The 11371-nt window shown below is 37.0% G+C and overlaps 1 protein-coding gene across 1 annotated transcript; it reads left to right on the top strand.

Annotated features, from left to right (window-relative positions):
- The first annotated feature begins 244 nt into the window (after nt 1-244).
- On the top strand, nt 245-6753 carry LOC140872427 (ABC transporter C family member 10-like). Its single transcript, XM_073275241.1, has 12 exons — nt 245-509; nt 864-2984; nt 3062-3382; nt 3456-3542; nt 3700-4287; nt 4382-4546; nt 4673-4967; nt 5057-5271; nt 5348-5653; nt 5787-5850; nt 6063-6302; nt 6398-6753. The coding sequence occupies exons 2-12, from the start codon at nt 963-965 to the stop codon at nt 6502-6504; spliced, it is 4410 nt and encodes a 1469-aa protein (XP_073131342.1). The 5' UTR covers nt 245-509; nt 864-962; the 3' UTR covers nt 6505-6753.
- Nucleotides 6754-11371: the final 4618 nt, after the last annotated feature.

The raw sequence follows: 11371 nt of genomic DNA, 5'->3' as shown, positions 1-11371 counted from the left end.
CCTCTATATAAAAATTGAACTAATACAACGATATTTTGAAAAATTCTACAAACATATAAAAATGCGTGCATTCAAGGTGCTTAGTATAATTTAAGGGTAAAATTTCTTGATTAAGAAAAAATAAACATATTGACATCAGAACTCGTGACTCCATCATTTCATGCAATAGCGTTTTTAAGATCACAGCTCGAAGTGACTAGTTTGAGTTCGATCGCGAATTAGTCACGAGTTCAGTCCGGACAATCTCCAAAGACAATTTAATGGTCATCCGTTCAAAAGCAGCCAAATCCGATAAAAAAACCAGTCGGACACGAACATTTAATTTAACTGCGATGTATATCATATCAGTTCACCTTTCACAATGAATAATAGTTTCTTGAAAATAGACTTCATATATCTGATTTCTATATATATTTATATCGAATCCGACCTTTTCTATTCTGAAACAAGCAAATGCTTCCTTCATTGGGGGATTTCGAGTCTTCTTTATGTATATATCTATCTACCCGGTATTTGAATACCATTTGAACTTTTCGTTGTTTGTTTGTCTGTATTATCCAATTCCATTGTGTATTTTTATTGGTGATCCTCCTGTTCAGATTTTGGTATGCATTTTTTTTTTTTCAATTAAAAATCAATGTCGTGTTCATAGTTTGAGTGTTTATTTGCTAAAGGTTGTTTATTTTGAAATGCTTCTTAGAAAAGAGCTTGTACACGCATGCAGTTTCGTTTTCACTTCGTTGTCTTTACATGCGTTGCTTTGTGACTGATTTTGATCGTGGTTTTGTTGGCTTTTTGCCCCCATGTTTGGGTTTATTTTATATCATTTCCGACTTAATTTGTAGAATTTGTATTTTGGGCAGCGGCTCAAAAATGGTTTAACTTCATTTATATGTTGATTCTGGCTGCTGTGGATTGATCCTCTCATATCTAGTTCTTACACCAAGTGTTGAGGAGCAGAGATGGATCATCTTTGGACTGTGTTTTGCGGTGGGTCCAATTGTTCGAGTAGCCATGAGAGTTCTTGTGTGGATTTCATCTCTGTAATGAACCCTTCTTCTTGCATCAACCACGCGTTAATTATCTGTTTTGATTTAGTGCTCCTGGTCATGCTCTTGTTCACTATTATGTCCAAGAAATCGTCCAAATCCTCGCAGATTTCTGCATATATTAGGAACATTTCAAGATTGCAGATAGCGTCGGCTATCATAAATGGTCTTCTGGGATTCGTTTGTTTATCATTTGGAGTCTGGATTTTGGAAGAGAAGTTGAGAAGAAACGGAGCTTTTGTGTCCTTGCATTGGTGGATGCTGTTCGTTTTCCATGGGTTGAGTTGGTTGTTTCTGGGGCTAACCTTGAGCCTTTGGGGGCAGCGTTTTCTGAGATCCCCTGTGAGGCTTATATCGATTCTTGGGTTCCTTATTGCTGGGATCACTTGTGGGTTATCTCTGTTTACCGCCATTCTGGAAAAGAAGGTGTCGGTTAAGATGGTTTCGGATGTTTTGTACTTCATAGGTTCTACTTTCTTGGTATTATGTACGTATAAAGGTTTCAGATATGAAGATGGTGAAAAAAATGGTATTTATGATCCATTGCTCGGCTCGGCCAATGGCGGAAGTAAAACTTGTTCTGGTTCCCATGTGACCGGATTCGCAAAAGCTAGCTTCTTGAGAAAGTACACGTTTTGGTGGTTGAATCCATTGATGAAAAAGGGGAGGGATAAAACTCTGGACGAGGAAGATATCCCCAAGTTACGTGAGGATGATCGTGCGGAGTCATGCTACTTGTTATATACCGAGATTTTGAACGAAAAAGGGCAGTCGGTACTAAAGACGATCCTATTATGTCATTGGAAAGAGATCCTCATTTCGGGATTCTTTGCATTTCTGAAAGTTGTTACAATCTCTGCCGGTCCTTTGTTGCTCCAAGCCTTCATTAAGGTTGTCGAAGGAAAAGAAAGTTTCAAATATGAGAGATATATACTAGTGGTGACACTTTTTCTCACGAAGAACATCGAGTCGGTATCTCAAAGACAATGGTATTTCAGGAGCAGACTAGTTGGTTTAAAGGTGAAGTCTCTACTCACAGCAGCTGTTTACCAGAAGCAACTGAGGTTATCGAATTCTGCTAAAATGATTTATTCAAGTGGCGAGATAATGAACTTTGTTACGGTGGATGCATACAGAATTGGAGAGTTCCCCTTTTGGTTCCATCAAATATGGACAACAAGCCTTCAACTCTGTTTAGCCATCATGATTCTCTTCCAAGCTGTAGGACTCGCAACATTTGCATCCATGACTGTTATAATTGTAACCGTTCTTTGCAACACTCCCCTCGCAAAGTTACAGCATAAGTTCCAGACGAAGCTTATGGTGGCACAGGACGGAAGGTTGAAGGCTATGTCAGAGGCTCTAGCGAACATGAAGGTGTTGAAATTATATGCATGGGAAACTCATTTTCGGCATGTAATAGAGAATCTTAGGTTGGCTGAAGAGAAATGGTTGTCAGCTGTTCAGCTACGAAGAGCTTACAATACCTTCCTTTTCTGGGGATCTCCTTTACTAGTTTCTGCAGCTACCTTTGGTGCTTGCTATATCCTTGGTGTTCCATTATCTTCAAGCAACGTTTTCACTTTTGTGGCTACTTTACGTCTGGTTCAGGACCCTGTTAGAAGTATTCCTGATGTTATTGGAGTGTTTATTCAAGCCAATGTTGCATTTTCCAGGATAGTGAAGTTTCTTGAGGCGCCTGAGCTCAAAACCGAGAATGTAAGAGTTAAGTCTCTGAACACTCATACGACTAGTGAAATTTCTTTTAAGTCAGCAAATCTGTCGTGGGATGAGAATCCATTGAAACCAACTCTTCAAAACATCAGTTTGAGTGTTAAAGCTGGCGACAAGATTGCAATCTGTGGAGAGGTGGGCTCTGGAAAATCGACTCTTCTCGCTTCAGTTCTGGGAGAGGTTCCAATAACCGAGGGAACTGTGAGTTTTCACGCTTTTATCTATTAGTCGAGTGTGTATTTGAAACTAATCTGTGGTTCACTGATATGTTTTTTCAGGTTCAAGTACATGGGACTATTGCCTATGTCTCTCAAACAGCATGGATTCGAACAGGAAGTATTCGGGAGAATATCCTCTTTGGATCAGCCCTGGACGATGAAAGATATCAAGATGCACTAAAAAGGTGCTCACTCATAAAGGATCTTGAGTTGCTACCATATGGTGATTTGACTGAGATAGGAGAGAGAGGAGTTAATCTTAGTGGTGGTCAGAAGCAACGTATTCAACTCGCTCGTGCTTTGTATCAGGATTCTGATATATATCTTTTGGATGATCCTTTTAGTGCTGTCGATGCGCAGACGGCCTCAAGCCTGTTTAATGTAAGAACATTTCCTCATCTACAAGCTTTACTTTTACTTATCATGTATTACAAGCTGATTCGAGGCTTCGCAGGAATACATAATGGGAGCCCTCTCATCGAAGATGGTCTTACTCGTGACACATCAAGTTGATTTTCTTCCAATGTTTGATTCTGTTTTGGTAAGGTTGTCCTTAATGCTTTTCATTTTTGTTTGTTCTTTTAATGCACGAATATGAGAAATTTGTCTCTTATATCCCAAAATAAGGAGTATCTCATAGATTTTGCATGGACTTATTAATGATTAAACACTAACAGTCGGTATACCTCGTCGTACAGTTGATGTCCGATGGAGAAATTTTGCAGGCTTCTCCTTATTCGCAGTTGCTAGCTTCGAGCCAAGAATTCAGGGAACTTGTTAACGCGCATAAAGAAACTGCAGGTTCTGAGAGACTTTCACAGGTAACAGCTTCACGAAATCGTGAAGCTTCTTCTAAAGAGATTTACAAGGCGTCTGTAGAAAAGAAAGATCAAAATTTGGGAGGTGATCAGCTGATTAAGAAAGAAGAAAGGGAAGTTGGGGACACTGGATTCAAGCCCTATATCCTGTATTTAAATCAGAACAAAGGATTTCTTTTCTTCTCCATTGCTGCTCTCGGCCACCTTACCTTTGTTATTGGGCAGATATTTCAGAATTCTTGGATGGCTGCAAATGTGGATGATCCAAACGTCTCCTCTTTGAGATTGATTGTCGTATATTTGGTTATTGGACTCGTGGCATCAATGTTTTTGCTCACGCGAACCATATCCACAGTTGTTTTGAACTTGGAGTCATCAAGATCTTTGTTTTCACAGCTATTGATCTCTATATTTCGTGCACCAATGTCGTTCTATGATTCTACGCCCTTAGGAAGGATCCTGAGCCGGGTATGTTTTTGAAACTTGATCCCCATGTTCCGTTTTATGATGTGAAATTACCAGTGAAACTAATATTCTATTTGCACACTTGCTATTCACACAGGTCTCCTCTGATTTGAGTATAGTTGATCTAGATGTTCCCTTCAACTTGATATTCACATTTGGATCAACCTCAAATTGTTATGCTAGCTTGATAGTACTAGCTGTTATCACATGGCAAGTATTGTTCGTCTCCATACCAATGATCTTTCTGGCTATTCGCTTACAGGTAATTGTCATCAAATTTATAAACAAGAAAGAAAAACTTGTAATAAAACCTCTGGTTTCGACTTCTTGATTGCTCGAATCTTACTAGATGATATTCTTGTTTTTCGTTGTCATATTTTTCTTGTAGAGATACTACTTTTCCACTGCTAAAGAGTTGATGAGGATAAATGGAACTACAAAATCTTTTGTCGCAAACCATCTAACTGAATCTATTGCTGGAGTCGTTACTATTAGAGCTTTCCAACAGGAAGATCGTTTTTTTGCCAAGAATCTTGAATTGATTGACATAAACGGCAGCCCCTTTTTCCATTATTTCACGGCAAATGAGTGGTTGATCCAAAGGCTAGAGACCCTCAGTGCAACTGTTCTTGCCTTTGCAGGCCTTTGCATGGTTTTACTTCCCACCGGAACATTTACCTCTGGTGCGATATTGCTTAGTTATAGCCGGTCATATTCAAACTTGAATTATACCATGTTTCCTTACACTTCCCACCTTCATGTGCTGTCGCAGGATTTATTGGAATGGCTCTGTCTTATGGTCTCTCGTTAAACGCTTCCCTAGTGTTTTCCATTAACAACCAGTGCACATTAGCAAACTGTATTGTTTCTGTTGAAAGACTTGATCAGTATATGCATATACCAAGTGAGGCCCCTGAAGTAATAGAACAGAATCGTCCTCCAGTCGACTGGCCTACTGAGGGTAAAGTAGAGATTCATAATTTACAGGTACAGATTCTTGAATCTAGTTTACATCATAATAAAAGTATAGTATCACATACTAATTAGTTACGTGGAGAAACAGATCAAGTACAGACCAGATTCACCTCTTGTTCTACGTGGGATTAGCTGCACGTTTGAAGGAGGACACAAGATTGGCATAGTTGGACGAACTGGAAGCGGGAAGACTACTCTTACTGCTGCCTTGTTTCGTCTGGTGGAGCCTGCCGGAGGAAAGATTATTGTGGATGGAATTAACATATCAACAATTGGGATTCATGATCTGAGGTCTCGGTTTGGGATTATACCTCAAGATCCCACCCTTTTCAAAGGAACTGTGAGGTACAATTTGGACCCGTTGGGACAACATACCGAGCAGGAACTGTGGGAGGTAACATTTTATTGCCTTTATTTCTTTTCTCCTGAAATTGTTTCTATAAAGATTTGTGATGCTTTGTTGTTTCGAGTATTGTTTCTGTACTATAAGTAGATGACGACTTTCTTGCTTTTGTTCAAATTTAAAGATTCTTGGAAAATGTCAGCTCAAAGAAGTTGTTCAGGAGAAAGAAGAGGGATTAGACTCTCCAGGTAAGCTGTTGGAAAACCGCTTATATAGTTTTGACATGCACACACTTATAGTGACTCGAATCCAACACGTACACACACAAAGTCTCTAGAATCCTGATCCAAAATCCTGTGATATCGATCATAGATAGTGTGCTTTATCCAAATGGTTGAATGATACTGATGATTTTGTCCAAACGGCAGAATGATACCGACAAAAAATTTTGTGACTGCAGTAGTAGAAGATGGATTAAACTGGAGCATGGGGCAGCGACAACTGTTTTGTTTAGGCCGTGCTTTACTGAGGAGGAGCAAGATTCTGGTACTAGATGAAGCAACTGCATCCATTGACAATGCTACAGACATGATCTTGCAAAAAACGATCCGAACAGAATTTGCTGATTGCACGGTGATTACGGTTGCTCACAGAATACCAACCGTGATGGACTGCACGATGGTTCTGGCCATTAGTGATGGTGAGCTTCAGTTACTTCAGTTGAGTCTGCTTATGATATGAAACATTTTAGCAAGAAAATTTGGAGATTTGATGCGAGTTTGTTATGCTAAACAGGTGAAGTTGTGGAATATGATGATCCTATGACACTAATGAAAAATGAAGATTCATTGTTCGGGCAGCTGGTCAAGGAATATTGGTCTCGCCATAACTCTTTAGAGTGAGTTGAGAAACTGTAAAATTTTATCTTTCCACATTTTATTTGAGATTATGCATCATAGTCACCATCTCGCCAATCGACTCAAAGAAATTATTGTATTGTATGATACCGAACTCCTTTCTGCTTAAAATTCTTGTATCAAACATGTACAAGTACGAGGTTTGGGCCGAGTTTCGTGTGGGTGGGCATAGGTTTGGCTGAGTTTTGTTATAAATAAGGATATGTAATTGTAATGCTATGTAATGGAAGAGTCTATGCTACCACATAGACACTGCCTATGTGGAGATCCAACGGAATCATACTTCGAAAACATACCACGCAAAATAAGAATCTTAATACGTCTAATCAAATCTTCAACACATGGTTCTTCATTCTTGAAGTGAGCTTTGTTAGAGTTTTGACAGTCTCGACAACGGAAATACCAGAAATAAATTTCAGAGAAAGTGTTACCTCTAAGTGTTGTCAACACTTCAAAAGACACTACGCAGCGGAATAATTAAATAAAAGTAAATAGCACAAAGATATTTATGCGCAAGTACATGGCAAAATAATCACTAGAAAACAAATCAGTTTACACAAAAATCAACTAGTGATTGTTTATGAAAAACTACTTTTCTCAATAAATTGAGAAGATAAATAACTTCCTAAAAACTAGTAAGAACTAGATAGAAAAACCAATAGGAAGTTCTCAACACATATGCCGAAAAACAAAAACCAAAGAACCACTTTCAGAACAACGTTTCACTCGCATGTTCTTCAAGTGTTTCCAACACTACTCGGCAACACTGTGTAACAGCGACGAGTACTCCAGAAATTCTTCAGATCTACAAAGCTTTAGCTCGTGAATTCCTATAGTAGTCAGCGTTTATTCTCTGTGTATTTTGCTCTCTCTCTTGTCGTCTCTCTTCTGTCTCCTTTAGAATTCCTTCCATGATTAGAATCCTACAAAATATGGAAACAATATATTATCAGATAATTGGTTCACTATTCTTCTTTGCTCATCAAGTTCAGAGGGACTCTCCAAATTAAAGAAAATTCCTCCCGTGAGAAGGCAAAAAAAAAAACTTATTATAAGATTCTTGATATATGATCCGTAGATGATTGACAAATTTGTAATGATTTATATTATATTAGTAATGGTTCATTTAATTTGACTTTAAAATATTTGTATGATTTATAACGTTTTATATATAATTGAAGAATTTGAAACATTTATATTTTTTTTATAATGATTTATATGTGGTTATTGTTTAATGAATTTTGAAAATTTTATATTATTTATAATAATTTATGTATGATTTAAAAAAAAGAAAAAGAAATTGGCATTTAGGAAAAAAATGGCGGGTTAGACAGCAATTCAGTACAAGTTGGGTTGGGTTGAATTGAGTTTTTTTCTGGTGGTCCCGTCCCGTTTTAATAACGGGCCAAGACGTGACGGACTTGGCGACCAGTTTGACAGCACTACAAGGGCATTAGTCATGTAACAAATAAGAGTTTCTTAAAAGTTTTCTTCTATCTTTAATACATGCATCTCAATATTTTGATATTTTTTTGCGTGTTTATTACTTATTAATTAATTGAATAAACCAAAATACACTGTTTGCACACAAAAATTGGCGAGTGGGTGTGTTACGGGCGTGTCAGGCACGTGCGTACCAAAATGATAATAAAATAAAAAATAAAAATTTAACTTCTAAACCAAGCGAAAATGAGCTTCGATTTCACCGTCGGTCTCAGTTATACCGGATAAGCATAAAAAAAAACATGAGAAATAAATTGAAAGAAATTTCTTAATAGCCATCGAACTCTTAACGTCGCCACTAGAAAATCAAATATGGACAACAAATTGCCATAAAAACATAAAATATGCTACTGGACACTACGGGGAACTAAGAAAAAGTGATGGAAATTTGTGCTGCAATTTTCGGAAAAAATAAAAGAGAGATGAAGTTTCGAAAATCTGCCGAAATATTTGCTGAAAATTGAGAGATTTTTGGAGCTTGAATTTTGTGATTGATTGTGAATGACTGTGTGTGTTGAGAACGCCTTGTATTTGTTTTTTAATCTGCCGGTTCATTCTAAGTGTCATCCCACAAAATCAGCAACATGGGCCATGTCACCTCTCCACTTTCTCCAATTTTGTTTGACTTGGTCTACAATTGTAACTTTTAATTCATGGCCTGTATTCAAAATATTTTTAAATTATTTATTTAATTGTCAAGTTCCTTGAGTTGATGCACCATTCCACTTGGTCTACTAACTGTCCCACTAACTTCAACATGCCCCACTTTCTTGCAACGGCTTTGACCTAGTCTTGTTATCTTCTTTTTCTCTGATTAGTTCCTGATCGAGCAAATACTAACACTTAAAATCAATATAAATATTCCTCAATTCCGCTCGAAATTATCCCAAGTGCACGAATCAAATTATAGTAAAATGTACTGAGTACGAGTATTATCCTCAGGGAGTAATTCAACAATAACTTATTTATCTTATTTCTCTATCCAGAGTAACGCAATTTTGAGAATAATTATGATTCGAATTATAAATTAAAAATTTTAATTTAAATCACTTAAATTAAAAGAGAAAAAGATTTTTTTAGAAAAGATAGATAATGAAATTTTTTTTTGGAATTTCGGTTCACCTCCCCTAATTGAATTGGACGATTGAAATTCACTTTTATAAACATATTTTTGACAGAAATTCCTGATATATCGACACTCTCTCTCAAGTTATGCCAATCTAATTCAAGTTAATGAAATAATCAAATCTCTCCGATTATTTATCATTACCGAATCCTTGCACTTTTTGAATTCCCATAACTTTCAACCTGGTGGCCTATGGTTATCAACATGTACTAAATATCATATCTCTATGCATATTTCAAGTACATGGATCATGTCACTCGTCCTAATTATGAATTTATCTCTCGATAAAATTCACAACATACGAAACTAAGCTAAAGATAGCTACTCCTCAACATAGAATAATAAACTATGACAAAATCAAATAATAGTATAAAGTAAATTGAAATCGTCCAAAATATTCAATCACACAACCATGTTTCGAGGTAGGATCCCCTAGATTCAAATAAAATAAAGTTTAGCTACTGAATTTCATAATAAAAATCAATTTAACAAAGTTTTTCAACATAAAATCTTAAAGTTTGGAAGAAGAAAAACTCAAAACGAGATGAAGAACTCCTCCAATCTCCAGCACCCGCCTCCTCTTCTATCTTCTCAAAGTCGAACCCTCTGAACGTCAGAATTTTTTCTATTTATAGTGCCCAAGAGTCCTTTTCATGTAAAACACCCGAAAAATAAAAATTTCCAAATTCGCGAGAGCGCCCGAGCGGTAAGAATTGACAGCTCGGGCGCTGGGGTACAATGCCAAGTTCCTTTGTTTTCTCTCTAAGATGCGCTCGGGTGGTAGAAAGTGACCTTTCTACCACCCGAGCGCTGGGTCGCGCTGACTTGTTCTTTTTTTTTCTTCAATTGTGCGCTCGGGCAGTAAAAAGTCACCGCCCGGGCGTACTCTTGTTCTGCCCAAAATATGTGCTTTTTCTTGTTTTCCTGCCAAATCAACCACCAACTAGAGGAGTGAACAAATGCATGGGACAACACTAAATGCAAGTAAAATAACTCCAAAACAAATAAAATGATGCAAAACGAATGCAAAAAACACAACAACCATGCAATAAAACACATAAAATTGACTCCTGTCAACCTCCCCAAACTAAATTTTTTCTCGCCCTCGAGCAAAACAAGTAACAAACTAAAATGCAAAGACAAACAAATAACATTGACACACAAAAAGGAAAAAAAATGGATGAACTCAAACTTTTCAAGTCTTAGATAACCTCACTACCTTAGAGTTAAATCATCATATTTCTTTTAGATTTTCATGTGAACGTGAGTGTGTGAGTAGTGGCTCCAGTGTTATGCACTTCGATAAGACTCAGTTTACTTGGGCTAACAGATCTAAATGACACATCAAGATAAATCTATCTCTTATATACCTGTTTTCTCAGTTATGTCCACCTTTTCACCTCCTTTGGAGTTTAAAAAAAACAATCACAAATGAATGATCCATAGATATTATTTTACGCACCATTGGATTTTACATCCGGTAAATTTAACCCATTTGGTCCTCAAACTTAGCTTAGACATAGGGATTAGGATTTCAATCCCTAGTCAAGCCCGGATGGAATTATTTTAAAAAAAAATTTCATACCCCATTTAAACCACAAACTTAACTATAACTTTGATAGGATTCGAATTTCAATCCCCTCGTCTATAGCCCGGATGCAATATATTTATAAAAAAAATTGGATTTCTTTTTGCAAGAGATCGGTTTTTTCATGCCCCATTTGGTCCGCAGACTTAGCTTAGGCTTAGGGATTAGGATTTCAATCCTTAGTCAAGCCCGAATGGATCATCATAAAAAAAACAATACGAGTGCGCTATGAATCATTCAACTTGTCCAAAATCATCAGTGCATTAGTATAATCAACTGAAATCACAAAGTATTGATTCAAGTTTGATAAACCCTTAGTGCCGTGCAATGATCTAGCCATTTAAACTTTGTCTTTCTTAGTGCACTTCACCAGTTGAACTATAGTGCAATGGAATGTCCACATTCAATCCAAAGGTCTATTATTTCACAAGCTACAATTTGAAAAAATTTTGTCCTACTCGTAATCATTGGCTTTTATGAATTCATTAATAAACAACATGCATTAAATGACAAACAAAACGCAGGAAAAAGACATGATGCAAGAATAAACATAAAAGACAACCTCCCCAAACTAAAAACTAGCAGTGTCCTCAATGCTACCTACCAAAACACTTGCTAAATTCAACACATAACAC

This window comes from Henckelia pumila, unplaced genomic scaffold (genome assembly GCF_033568475.1).
Source record: "Henckelia pumila isolate YLH828 unplaced genomic scaffold, ASM3356847v2 CTG_466, whole genome shotgun sequence".
Taxonomy (NCBI): domain Eukaryota; kingdom Viridiplantae; phylum Streptophyta; class Magnoliopsida; order Lamiales; family Gesneriaceae; genus Henckelia; species Henckelia pumila.
This window is presented reverse-complemented; position numbering and strand designations above follow the sequence as displayed.